The sequence below is a fragment of the Lissotriton helveticus genome, chromosome 1_1 (genome assembly GCF_964261635.1).
Source record: "Lissotriton helveticus chromosome 1_1, aLisHel1.1, whole genome shotgun sequence".
Classification (NCBI taxonomy): domain Eukaryota; kingdom Metazoa; phylum Chordata; class Amphibia; order Caudata; family Salamandridae; genus Lissotriton; species Lissotriton helveticus.
This window is the reverse complement of record NC_136057.1, coordinates 1,909,611,694-1,909,626,039: the sequence shown is the minus strand read 5'-3', so window position 1 is coordinate 1,909,626,039 and position 14,346 is coordinate 1,909,611,694. Positions and strand designations below refer to the sequence as shown.

Genomic DNA, 14,346 nt, shown 5'->3' with positions numbered 1-14,346 from the left:
CGCAGTAAGAGTTTGTATGTCAGAATATTGAGCACAAAATATTGTGCTACTAAAATATTGAAGCCAGAATATAGCAAACGTAAGTGTATATAGATAAGGCTAGATTTACTATTCTTAACTCCACATCTACGTGCATTGAACATATATATCAAAATGGTATATATGTGGGAATATTGATTGTAAATCTGGACTTCTCTATGTAAGCTTACCTTCACGATACTTTGTAGTTGATATTCTGGCTATGATATTTTTGTAGCGCAATATTTAAAACTTGATTCTGGTAGTACACCCAGCAGGTAGCACATGGCACACTTCTCATATAGGAGTTTGCTTGAACTGGGAAAAGACCTGAACACAAACTTGTATGAGAGGTCTGCCAGCCTTCTGCAGAGAACTGTATGAAGACCCCATTAGAAATGTTGGCACCTTGGTATGCCCAACTAACCATTTCACCCTTCTTTTTATTTAAACGCCAAGTAACAATTCATTTTGTGGTGTGAGAATTTAAAGGGCATTATTACCAAATGTATGCCTTTAAGGGATATTATTATGAATAGGGTAGGAGAGGGAGAAAATGAGAACACTATTCAGAGGTCTGTTAGAATAAAAGTAAAGAGTTCCCAACTCTACCCATTGCCTACATCACTTTCCATATACCCTAATGGCAAAGTCATGTTCTAGCAAGCTACCTCTTACACCTTTGGCCGCTAGCCCAGCAAGAAGATAACAATCCAATAAAATAAATAATTAGTACAAACCTCTCTCAAGGGATAAAGGGGCATTGGGTCCAACGAGCATTGCCACAGCCCCGGCGCCTCCTGTTGGCCGGGCACTCCCTGTGGCATATACCGCGATGTCACCGCACACCACCAGAGCATATCTGCCTGCAGGGTGAAGAAAACACACAAAGATATTGGTGAAGATTAGATGCAGGTGGGAAGATGATCTGATCAATAGCTTACGCCTGCATGCACAAACAGCTCGTGCCGTAGAAAGGCGATATGTGCATACCAGCAAACAGCACAAATTGCGCAAGTGAGAATTACCTACAAATAGGGTGGAGGCAAGGTTATCCGAAATGTAGGTATACTGATATACTGTCTTTTACCTGCTTTTAAAACATTGCTCATGCTAAGGGGATTACACATGGATCTTAAATAGTGTGAACGTCTGAACAGGTCCAATTAATGTAACTTTCTGCCAATTGCAGTCCCTCAATCAGGTGCCTAAGATAACATACATTGATTGAAACCTCTGTCATTCATGTATCAAAGACAAATACAGAACATGCATCCTGTCCTCAAATTTTAAGGTCCTAAGCAATTTTACATTGGAAACCAATGACACTCCTTGCATGAGAGTTCCTCTATTATTGGCTTAGATTGTTGGTGGGCAGTGTTTTCATTGGTCATTTGAAAAAGGATCAGAGAGTAATCAGAACAAAAGATTTACAGATAATTGCAAATAACTGGAAAAGCTGATGTTATTATTCAAGGAGAGTTATGTTTATCTGAGGCCTAACAATAATGAGTTGTGTTACATCCCTTAGTGATAGATTGCAACCCCTGTTAGCCATAGAGACTTTACAGAATAATTTATAGAGTCCTTTAGACAATAAAACCATGGAACTTGGCATGTCTTGATTGGACAGCCAGAGCTGATTCAATCACCATGTGGAAGTACGAGTTGGCACCTACCTAACATTTGTTATGTGGTTATTGAACCGTACATAGCAAGTGAGCTGATAAAAGAACTAGGACATTGGGGGATTTTTATTATTAGGAAAGTGGAAGACCTGTATGAATGCTCGTTTGTCCTTTATGGAGCGGGACTACACGTGGCCCTGAGGGTAATGGAGGTGGGGGGGGCAGATAAATCTTCCCTAACAATTAGAAGGGTGCTTAATGGACTGCATGGGCAGTATCTGGCTGCTAGTGTGTGAGTGGACATGTTGATAGATATGTTTGCCCAAAGTCTGTCTGGGCTATAAGGTTTTTATGGAGTGCTTAATTTGCAAAAAAAAAGATGTGCCAGGGCCCTTATCAGGAGGCCACTGCAACTTGCACCACCCATTGCCGCTGCCTGTGCTGGCAATAACAACTTCTAACCATGACACTTCTACAAGGGTGACAATTTGGACTATTTCAGGCCGCTCAAACTATAAAAATGGCTTGGGCGACTGTAATTAGTTATTTGTAATGGATATACAATCATTAAACAACTGTTGCTGTGCTCATTTCAAAATTATGCAGACACTACCACCATGTGGTGGACTGTCATAAGTACCAGTGCTGGTGAAGAGCACCTGAAAGCACTGGCTCAAATTAAACACTGTTTTTATTTGAGGAGTGAAGAGCAGAGTGCTGAGAGGCACAACGCTCAAGACAGGATAGTGCTGAACTACCCCTTAAGTGTATCCGGTGCTTAGTTTGAGCCAGTGGTTGCTGTTAGGGACCATCTGCACTTATTTTTTGGCAGCAGGACTTATTATTCATCATCAGACTTTGACCCAAAACAAGAGAGAGAGAGATAGAGAGAAAGGCTAAAAAGGGGATAAGAATGAGGAAGTCGATTGCAAAACAGCTACAAGAGGTGACAGCATGGATGAAAACGAACATGTAACAGAGAAATAAAGGGATGGGGTGTAGAATGGTGGAAGAAAGAGACATCAGGTGGAATCAGAATGGGACAGCCTTGATATTCGGCAACCCCGATGGTCTTTAGCACCGGAGGAGGGCATCTAAGAAAACCTTTGGGCCCTTGCACTTATCATTTTACAAATTATGCACTGGGTATTTCCCCTGGGGTGAATGGCCTCCAAAGGGTTTCCACAGGGTTGAGGCATCTGGTTAGCCCAAGAGACAAATAAGTGGATACTAAGGGCCAGATTTTCAAAAAAGGCATGTAACGCAAAGCAGCCCCAATAGAGGCTGCGCTGAGTTTGGTGACAGATCTACAGAGATATGGCTCTCTCCTCCCCTATCCGTAGTGCTGATGCTGATTTCAGCTGCCATACACTAGGCACACACCTTAGCGCTATAGCGCTAGTGTGCGTGCCTGAGTCTAGCATAGGTTTTGTACAGGAAGGTTATACAATTGTTTGTATATAGGGTTTTGCATCAAATGGCATGGGTGGTAGTATGGTAATACCCATGTACCACCCATGTAAAGCTCCCTTGGCGCTAAGTAATGCAAAGCATTGCTTCATGCTGCTTTGCGCTACTTTCATGGTCCTTTCCAGCGCAAAACAAGGTTTGCACTGTACAGTAAATTAGGGAAAAAAATTATGCTGGTTAGCGTCACTTTTGTGATGCTAACCAAGCTAACCAAGCGCAAAACGTATGTATATCTCCCCCTAAGTGTTTTCCCTGTGTTGACCAGTCCCCCACAGTTGCAGAGCATGTACTTGGCTAGCCCCAGATACCGGCATAGGGCAAAAATGGCAGAATGAGAAAAGTAAGGAGTCAGTTTAGCCGTGTCAAAACAATAGGGCCACAAACCCCATTCTTGGCTCTGGATACCAGGCACCCATCTACCTTGTACTAGGCACAGGCTGGCCCCAAGGGTGACAGTATACAAACAGACTAGCCTAGACTGAAACCTAGCTGGGGAGCCATAGCAGTGCACATCTGGTCACTACGCTAAATAGTGATGGTGACGGAGGATACACCCACAATGCAGATATACAGCTGCAGCTATGGCCAACCACAATGCTGCTCTTTTTTGCCTGTAGACCCGTAAATGTCCAGCAAGGCCGCAAGTACCCAGGATAATATTGCCTGGGAGCCAGTATGGTAAGAGGGATCATGAGGGTAGCGTTACTGTGTCTATTCACAACCTGTCAAGTGATCTGGTCACTAGAGTATGATCTGTATTTCTTCCTGTGTAAGTCATTGTCTGTGTAGGTCTCTGGATTTCTTCCGAATTGTGTGTATGAGTCTCACCTCCCTGAAAGGAATCACCTTTATACTTGCAACATGCACCTACTATGGGCACCTCCTTCGGAAGAGCCTGGCACTGAAGCCCTGTGTATCTAGGTACTATCAGAATGTTTGTAACAGTCCCTGACCTGGACTGCAAAATCCAGGTGAAGGCAGAAGGAGTCTCTGGTGTGGTGTATGGGGCACCTGCCATACAATACACACCACCTGATCTTCCACTTCTGATAAAGGAATCAGATCGTCCTTGTTTCCATGCACTTTTGGGTCCCTTGATTCAGACAGGAAGCAATGTCCTACACTGTGGGCCTCATTAATCTTTTGTGGGACGTGGTGCTACCGAAGGCTACAATTATCTGAATGGAAGATTTAGGGTCATATTTATCACAGATTTGCGTCGCTTTTGCGCCACGCAACGGGGTGCTAAAGCAACACAACCATTACGTTTGATTTAACGCTGCTTTTGATACTCTGCCCTGGATAGGCGTAAGAATCTTACACCTTCTCAGGGAAGGCCTAATGAAGAGAAATATCTTTTTTTCTCCTTGTTACTTCCTCATTCTATGTGAGAAAGGCAAATGCCTTAGTGGATTGTTTTTGTGCAGGAAAGTGTCCCTTCCTGCACAAAAACAATCCTGCCTACAATGCTGGCACCCTTGCACCACGGTGCAAGGATGCTTGCATTAGGGCTAAGCGTCACATTGTGCGTCAACGCTGGGAAAAGACAGGAATGTGATGTATTATGTTAAACTTAAATACAGATAGTGAGCATATGTGTGCCCTTGTCCTGCTCCTTCCTTGCAAAATAGACACAAGATTTCATCTGTCAACTTCTCAGTAAGATCACCCTGCAAATTAACCTGTAGTTATTGGGTTACTATTGACTACAAAACTCAAGAGTTTAAAAGTCAAAAAGGAAAACAATCCAGTAGAAACTTCTTCCAGCCAGGCAAAGGTGATAACAGATTTCTCATTAGGAGCCCTCCTGCTGTCCCACAGCACACACGGCTATTGTGGCACTGCTCTTACCATCCCAAGAGCTGGACTCCACCCAGTTGACAGCGTTGAAGAGGGAGGCAGTGCCTCCATAGCAGGCGTTGGTAGTGTCGATGCCCTCAATATCTGTGTTCCCAGAGCCCTCGAAGAGCTGCATCAGCACGGTCTTGACTGCCTTGGACTTGTCAATGATGGTCTCAGTTCCCACCTCCAGCCGGCCAATAGAGGAGCACGACAAGCGGTTTCTTTCCATGAGTCTCTGCACCACAGTCAGGCACAGGGAGTTGATGTCTTCACGGTCTGAGCAGAAGCCCATCTTCGTCTGGCCCAGACCCACTGTGTACTTCCCAGCGTCCACCCCATCAAACTTCTCCAGCTCTGTCTGGTCCACATACTGAGAGGGGAAGTAGACCTCTAGGGCCAGGATGCCAACGTCCTGTGGCCATAAGTCAGACCTGGCATTGAACAGGGCTGAAGCAGAGGCAAAGCTGTGGACAAGACACACTGATGTTAGTGAGGTTCAATTATATGAGATGTAGTGTGAGATGTAGTGTTTAGATTGTCAGCTCTGGGCGTAGAAAAATGCCAACATATAATCTTTGCTTTCAACATAACAAATAGTGTGATTCTGGGCAAATTAGCGTATCTCTTTGTGCCCCATTTCTCTTATATGCCAAATATTTGTAGTGTTTAGAAATAGGATAATACCAATGTACTGGAATGTTGGGGACCAGTCCACGTGTGTATGATGAAACTACGTATGCAGGTACCATGCGTGCCTTTACAACACATCCATTTCCAGGCAAATGCCTTTACCATGCATGCCTTTACCACGTAAATCTTTACCATGCATATGCCTTTACCACGCATGCCTTTACAATAAAAATGTAAGTATTTAGCAGTTGAAAGCCATATATATATATATATATATATATATATTCACTGAAAAAAACCATAGGTTATAGACCATATATAGTTAGGAATTAGCATTTAAAAAACCTTATTTTACTCACACAAAACCATTGAAATTCCATATATAGTTAGTTGCACTAACTATATATCGCGCACCCGCAATCCACTGCTGATCATGTCACATATTACATCATTCATGACATGGTCAGTGACATCACTGATGACATCACTGATGACATCTCAAATGACATCACTGATGACATCACTGATGACAACATCCAGTGACTGTATGTTTCTGTAAAGTTAAAATATGTCTTACATATTGAAGAATGAGTGGATGTATAAGTGTCTGGATGAAGGATTTAGTAGGTGCGTGACTGACTGTATGAGTGAGTGATTAAATGTGTCTCACTGAATGCATGGGTTAGTGACTAAACTGTCTTAATTTGTGCATCATTATGTCTGTTGTTCTGTAAACTGCTGCATGTGTTGATCATTAGCTATACGAGAGGCTATATGTGTTATTAATTGGTTGCCCAAGTATTTATATGGGAGATTGAGTTTGTGTGGGGGTGGCTGGAAGGTGTGTGACTCTATGCATAGATGTGTGAGCAGTTTATTCACTAGGTGTATGAGTTCAAGAGTGCATGTGGAAACAGCTACATAGGCAGTTGACTGTGTGCATGAGTGAATGGATATCTCAATGCTACATGTCATAGTAAGTACATATGTAAAACACAGTACATGTGAGAGTTGGCATATATAAATAACTGTGCATGAGAGCCACTGAATGAGTGAGTGGTTGTATCGATCATTGTGAACTTGTATCAGGGATTGTATAAGAGAGTAAATATGTGTTAGTATATGTTTCAATAAGTAAGGTGTGTTTAACTGTATAGTTGAAGAAATGGAGGTGAGATTGTTTCTTTGCATGACTGACTGGGTGTGTGAGTAACTCCATGGATGAGTGGCAGTGTGTGAGTGTCTGTATACACTGAGTGTATCTAAGGTTATATTAGAGTCTGAAGAGGTTTATCGTATTAGCACAAGAATGATGTCATTTGAGATGTCATCAGTGATGTCACTGACCATGTCATGAATGATGTAATATGTGACATGATCAGCAGTGGATTGCGGGTGCGCGATATATAGTTAGTGCAACTAACTATATATGGAATTTCAATGGTTTTGTGTGAGTAAAATAAGGTTTTTTAAATGCTAATTCCTAACTATATATGGTCTATAACCTATGGTTTTTTCAGTGAATTTTCAAGGTTTTGTAAATGCTAATTCCTAACTATATATGGTCTATAACCTATGGTTTTTTCAGTGAATTTCAATGGTTTTTTAATAGCAAATATCATAAGCTGTCGAATGTCAAGTACGTGGTAAGTGAAAACATTTTCGCGTTTATGCACACTGATCTGCTTTGAATGGTGCCCCCCCCCCTCATTTCTATTAGGAGTACTCTCTCTTTGCAGATAGTGAAAGGTAGTTAACGCAGGCCTTTGCCCCCGTTGTAATCCGTCGTGCCTGCTTCTCTCTCCATTTGATTGATTGTTATCCAAGTATTTACTGTTTTAGAATTAGTTCTCTTTGGTTCATTCTCTATTTACAAACAAACACAGAGTCGCAATACTCTGTTTAGTCTTTGCAGATAACGAAAAATCGTGTAAAAAAAAAGAAAAGGAATCGAGCAAAATCAGTAGGCCACTAATGGGATCTCTTTTTGACCTCGCTAAAATAGAAACATTAGGAACAACCCCTCATGACAAATACAAAACTAGTGAGATGAACTGAACTCCACACAATGATGGCTGCAAAACAGCTCGGCTCCGCCACCCACCCCGCCCAAAATAACGATAAAGAACGGCTGCCATGATTGGTTGCGGAATGACCACGACGGAGCTACAAAATGGTGCTGCTCTCATGCTAACCCCAGCTTCAGTCTGAAACATCCAGAAACACTGTAGACTACCAATTCGATCAGTTCCGGTAGCGCCCCAATGTAACCCGGTAGAGAAGAACTAGCCCTCCCCTCTTTGACTGATGGTTCTTGTTGCCTGTCCCTTCTGTTGTCATTTAACAGAACTATTTAGCCTGCTGAAAGGGGTTGTGTTCCGACCGCTGGTTGGTGGAGACATTTTGACTATATTCTGTACCTGCGTTGTCGCGTAATGCGTCATATGACGCGCCGCGTTAGCGCATCCGGAAGTCATCCGGGGCGCGCAGCGCGTAACGTAAGCATAACAAGTCATGTGACTTGTTAATAAAACTTTTCATTGGTTCATTTTACTTTTCTTATTGTAATGATGAAAGGCTTGGTCATATGACCTAAAAATTACGCTTTTCATTACTTCAGAACATTATTTTTTCTTAAATATATGTTATAATGTTCCAGGCTAATGTACTTTCCCGGAAATTTTACAACTGTCCTGCAAGTAAAATATATTCTTTTTTCGAGAAAAAGAGCGTTTCTTCGTCCCATGACGGAGCCGTTGAGCAAAAGAGGGTCGACCTGCTGTCTTAGTCGCCGATACGCCTGAATATGAGATTCTTATCGATCACTTTATGTTGCAGGAATAGAAAACACAACAGCCCTTGACCATTTATCTTTACTGCGTTCCTTCGTATTATACCTTTTACCCTTCATGTAATTGGTCTGCTTTATTTCACTTGCCTTTTAATGATTCTAAAACAGTCACTATTATTAAAAACTTTACCAATGTATATACTACTACCATGTTTTCTTTTAAAAACCTTTATTGTGAAAATTTCATTATACAAATACTTGCCTATAACCACGTGGGCCTGCCACAGAGCAAACTGTAATCGTATATGATGAATAGACATTTACACTGTAGAGGAACGTAACGGGCGGGCCATTAGGTTGCAAGAACTAAGGTGTCTAACAGTTACGGAATCGGTGGACGTACATTTTATAATTAAAATACGACAGGGCCAGTTACAATAAAATTATCTAGATATACATTTGCGGGCAAGTACCATGGGTGACGTTAATTCGAACTTTCAACAGTACAGTAATCAATAACACATCAGAACTTAATATCAATAGGGATGTCGAAATATTCAATCAATTCTCGTCCCCGCCCGCCATGTGCTTCAAAACTGCATACGTATCTCGTGATTTCAAGGTTCTGCAACCAGTACACAACAAGGAGTTACGAGTCCCATTTATTCCGGCGCCATTTTGGGCGAGGACGGGCAGGTCCAGGATATAGTCAAAATGTCTCTACCAACCATCGACTATGATGATGTTCATATGCTGTATTTATTAGAGTAACACTCATCTGTCCACATGAAATTAATTTGCCACAATCTAAACATGTCATTTTAATCTTTCCAAAGTTCTTCTAAATATTTGGGACCGTTTCCCTTGCCTCTGAAGCTCTCAGTGCCACTTCTTTGATGAATGTACTAGCAGGTCAGGGGTTCTCCTCCAAATCTCTCTTTTATGCAGCACTATAATTAATTGGTGCCACCTCTCCATATGACGATGCATGTTATAGTTACCACAACTATATTTTTTTTCGGTTCCTCTGGAGAGTTCATCGTGGCAGATGAAGCGTGTAACGTACCGGGCATTTACCTTTTTTTGCATGTACAGGAAAGGAAAAAAAAATCGAGCGTCCGAGTTCTAAGGTGTCCCAGGGCCATTTTAGTGGACCAGGCCCAAATCCAAAGAACAGGCCGCCATTTTGAGAGTCCTCTTGCAGCCGCCTGTCGCTGTAGCATCAAGAGCAGCCAAAACTCAGCTGAATGGCAACTGAAACGGTAAAGGGGCGCCCCACTACAGCAGACGAGCCTCCACCTAGGAAGGCCCATTCACGCCGGCTCCCCCCCCCTTCGGGCACCCCACGCCGTTATTCGGAGCAGTATTGTAGGATGGCCACACCAGTGCGGCAACTTGCTAGACATCACCTCGGTGGTAACCGAATCTCAACGCCTTGTGGTGTCTTCTATTCAGAAAACATTGTTATGCTGCCTTCGACCTATTCTCCGCAAGTGCGCACACAACTCAACTGCATAGCTTGCTAGACACCACCTCGGTGCCATCCGGATCTTGGAATGTCAGCACCTTTTGGTGTCTTCTCTTCAGAAAATATTGTTGCGCTGCCTTTGGCCCCATTCGCACATCAGTCCGCTACTGACGCCATCTCACAGGCTAATGGGGCGCCCCACGCCGACTTTCAGCATTGTAGAATGACCACACCAGTACAGCAACTTGCTAGACATCACCTCGGTGCCATCCGGATCTCGGCGCCCCACTGCAGATGAAGTGCCTCTCAACTATGAAACCACCACGGTGACATCCGGATCTTGGCGCGTTGTGCTGCCTTCGGCCTATTCGCACATCGGTCCGCTACTGACGCCATCTCACAGGCTAATGGGGCGACCCACGCCGAGTTTCAGCATTGTAGGATGACCACACCAGTACAGCAACTTGCTAGACATCACCTCGGTGCCATCCGAATCTTGGCATCTCAACGCCTAGTGGTATCTTCCATACAAAAAGTATTGTTACGCTGCCTTTGGCCCCATTCGCACATCAGTCCGCAACTTAGACATCACCTCGGTGCCATCCGGATCTTGGCATCTCAGCGCCTTGTGGTGTCTTCTACTCCGAAAATATTGTAGAAAATATTGTTGCGCTGCCTTTGGCCCCATTCGCACATCAGTCCGCTACTGACACCATCTCACAGGCCAACAGGGCGCCCCACGCCGACTTTTACCATTGTAGGATGGCCACACCAGTGCCACAACTTGCTAGACACCACCTCGGTGCCATCCGGATCTTGGCATCTCAGCGCCTTGTGGTGTCAGTCAGAAAATATTGTTGCGCTGCCTTTGGCCCCATTCGCACATCGGTCCGCTACTGACGCCATCTCACAGGCCAACGGGGCGCCCCACGCCGACTTTCAACATTGTAGGATGGCCACACCAGTGCGGCAACTTACTAGACACCACCTCGGTGCCATCCGGATCTTGGCGCGTTGTGCTGCCTTCGGCCTATTCGCACATCGGTCCGCTACTGACGCAAACTCACAGGCCAACGGGGCGCCCCACGCCGACTTTCAGCATTGTAGGATGGCCACACCAGTGCTGCAACTTGCTGGACACCACCTCGGTGCCATCCGGATCTTGACGCGTTGTATTGCCTTCGGCCTATTCGCACATCGGTCCGCTACTGACGCCGCCTGACGTGCCAACGTATTTTCTCCGCATTTTATACCCTATGCCGCATAACAGGTCATGTGACTTGTTTATAAAACTTTTCATTGGTTCATTTTACTTTTGGTTTCCTAATGATGGAAGGCTTGATCATATGACCTAAAAACAACACTTTTCATTGGATGAAAACTTTTTTTTTTCCCCAAACGATGAAAGCCCCACCTTGTTTCTGGATGTTTCAGACTAAACTGGCGTCAGCATGAGAGCACCACCATCTCGTAGCTCCGTCGTGGTCATTCCGCGAGCAATCATGGCAGCCGCTCCCCACCAGAAGCCTGCAGGAGTCGGGGCCCCCAAAACTTTTGATGAATTCTCAAGGCGGAGGGGACGCTTTCGAGAATGGGGTCCAAGACCTAGCAGACAAGCGTCCGATTTCCAAGGTGTCCCAGGGCCATTTCAGTGCACCAGGCCCAAAAAGGAAAGAGCCTGCCGCCATTTTGAGAGTCCTGTGACAGCCGCCTATCGCTGCACCGCAAGAGTGGGCGCAACTCAGCTGAATTGCGGCTTTTGACACAGTGGACCAAAAACGGACGGAATGGCAACTGAAACGGTAAAGGGGCGCCCCACTACAACAGATGAGACTCCACCTGGAGAGGCCCGTTCACGCCGCCTCCCCCGGGGCGCCCCACGCCGTTATTCGGAGCAGCATTGTAGGATACCAAAACCAGTGCGGCAACTTACTGGACATCACCTTGGTGCCATCGTTCTGCTGCCTTGGAACTATTCGCACAACAGTTTGCTACTGATGACCCACCCCCCGCGACGCCCCACGCCGTTATTTGCTGGGTGGCAACTTACTAGACATCACTTTCGTGTCATCTAGATTTCGGCGCGTTCTGCTGCCTTGGAACTATTCGCACAACAGTTTGCTACTGATGACCCACCCCCCGCGACGCCCCACGCCGGAAATCTGGACGTTGTGCTGCGTTGGGACTATTCGCACAGCCGACCGCTACTTCGTTGTTTTTCCCTAAAAATGTTTATATGTTATTACTATTTTTGTTTTCTTGTATATATTTATAAATTATTAAAGTTTTATAATCTTACTACTTTGTCGGAGTGCTATATATTTTTAATGTGACACATAATTGTAAAAACTTTGATGTACAAAGAGTCATCCCTGGAATCTTCCGCTTCACGCTCGGTCCCCTCCCCAATCACAATACAGGATGGTTTTCAGATAATAGCAACGCTTCTGCTGTGACGGATCTCATCGAGTGTGGACCTTGATCTACTATAACTCCTTTGAAGAGGGGTGATTCTTTACAGCTGTGGCCATAAACTACATCTGCAGGGCTAGCTGATAGCCTAGGACCGGCCTGGACAATCGGACACAGAGGAAAAGGAGTGTCAGAGGGTGCGGTAGTGAATAGGGCGAAAGGGAGGTGTCGGGCGGGCACAGGGTGTGATTCTCAGGGAAGAGCAGCGCAGATTGGGGGAGGTTTATTACCCATGCATAACACAGACAGCGGGGGTGACCACTGCCTGGGTGAGATGCTTGCGAGGGTGGGGAGCCATGCTAAGGATCGACCACGTGCACAGAGTGGGTCTGGTCAAGGCATCTAAAATGGCTGCCGTGCACGACAAAAGTGTGGCATTTGAAAAAAGACAAGATGGCGCAGACAATGTTTTTCAACACTTCCTGATTTCCTTCGAATCGAACGTTAACAGACGTTGGGGCATATTACCAAAGTTAAACGATATTTATCCCTAACGATGCATTGCAAAGATTTTTTTACCGTCAGAAATTATCGCAGATAAACCTTGCTATTATCAAGGTTTATCGCAAATACGATAAAAAACGACCGCAATGCATTAATATCGCTGAAAACTCCGCGATATTCATGCATTACCGAGCTAATGCTCTTAGCCATGTTATCCACCTCCCATTGGATAACATGGCTAAGAACTGCTCAGGGCAGCTGTTACTTTTTGGAGATATTCGCGCTTATCTCGAATATTTCCAAAAGTTGATAATAGGAGATAGCGATGTTAGCGACTGTTTCCAGTCGCTAAAATCTTGGCATGCCCACTTTGCATGTCATTAGTGATAAACATCACTCACATGCAAAGTAAATGTAAATGTAAATGTAGTATACTTGTAAAGCGCACAGCTGCCCCAGCAACGGGGCGTCCCGGCGCTGTATAACTCTGGGGAACCCGTCCTGGCTTTCCCTGTGGGATGGTCCCTTGCTGGGAGTCCCCAAGGTGGAGCCAGGCATCCCCGGAATTGGTGGGGCCGTTGTGGAGATTAGGCAAGCTAATGCCCAGAGTTGCCGAGTGGAACCCCTGATTAGAGTAAGCACTGAAGCGAGAATTATCGAGTCCGCTGACCAAGGTCCACGACCCTGCCGCGTCGGGAATTGAACCCTGGTCCCAGGCTGACTTCTGCTCTCAGGCCTGCCGCCTCTAACCAGTGAGCCACACCGTGGGGCCCAAGATGGTCGCTATCTCCTACTAGCCGTCGCTAACTGGTGTTAGCAACAGCTAGGTAATACAGATATAATTTTATCTCCGCGAAGCGGAGCGCTGTTACAGATATATATCTTGTTTTTGAACGTTAATTTCTCAAAATGCACTGAAGCACATATATTGAGACCTAGCAAAGGCACATCGGGCTACCAGTCCCTAATATTTTACCAAGTTTCGTGCAAATCCATTCAGCCGTTCGATTATTATTATTATTTTTTGTTTTTGCCCCGCGGGGCCCTTTTAAAACCTCCACATCAAACTTAGGAGGTCAGCGAGGATCTACTATGCCCCCTTATGGTCATTTGCCCCTTCGCTTTGGCCTCCTCTTGTCTCTCGATCCTACCGAGAGACAAGATGGCGGCCGCTACGTACTGTTTGGAATGTTTACAGACACCGGAGAGCCAATCAGCTTCGCTTCGCAAAGCTCCGTAACGCGAAAAGTACGCGAAGCGGTGCGCTGTTACAGATATATATCTTTTTTTGAACGTTAATTTCTCAAAATCCACTGAAGCACATATATTGAGACCTAGCAAAGGCACATCGGGCTACCAGTCCCTACAATTTTGCCAAGTTTCGTGCAAATCCATTCAGCCGTTCGATTATTATTATTATTTTTTTTTTTTGCCCCGCGGGGCACTTTTAAAACCTCCACATCAAACCTACGGGGTCAGCGAGGATCTACTATTCCCCCTTATGGTCATTTGCCCCTTCGCTTTGGCCTCCTCTTGTCTCTCGATCCTACCGAGAGACAAGATGGCGGCCGCTACGGACTGTT

At 45.0% G+C, this 14,346-nt stretch overlaps 1 protein-coding gene across 1 annotated transcript in view; it reads right to left on the bottom strand.

Annotated features, from left to right (window-relative positions):
• The window catches only part of HMGCS2 (3-hydroxy-3-methylglutaryl-CoA synthase 2), a 68,794-nt gene that overhangs the window by 23,463 nt on the left and 30,985 nt on the right, over positions 1 to 14,346 (bottom strand). The window contains exons 2-3 of the mRNA XM_078643017.1: positions 4,968 to 5,422; positions 759 to 884 (exon numbers count right to left, since the gene is read on the bottom strand). Coding sequence (XP_078499143.1) covers positions 759 to 884; positions 4,968 to 5,422 — 581 coding nt within the window. The remainder of the gene's footprint in view (positions 1 to 758; positions 885 to 4,967; positions 5,423 to 14,346) is intronic.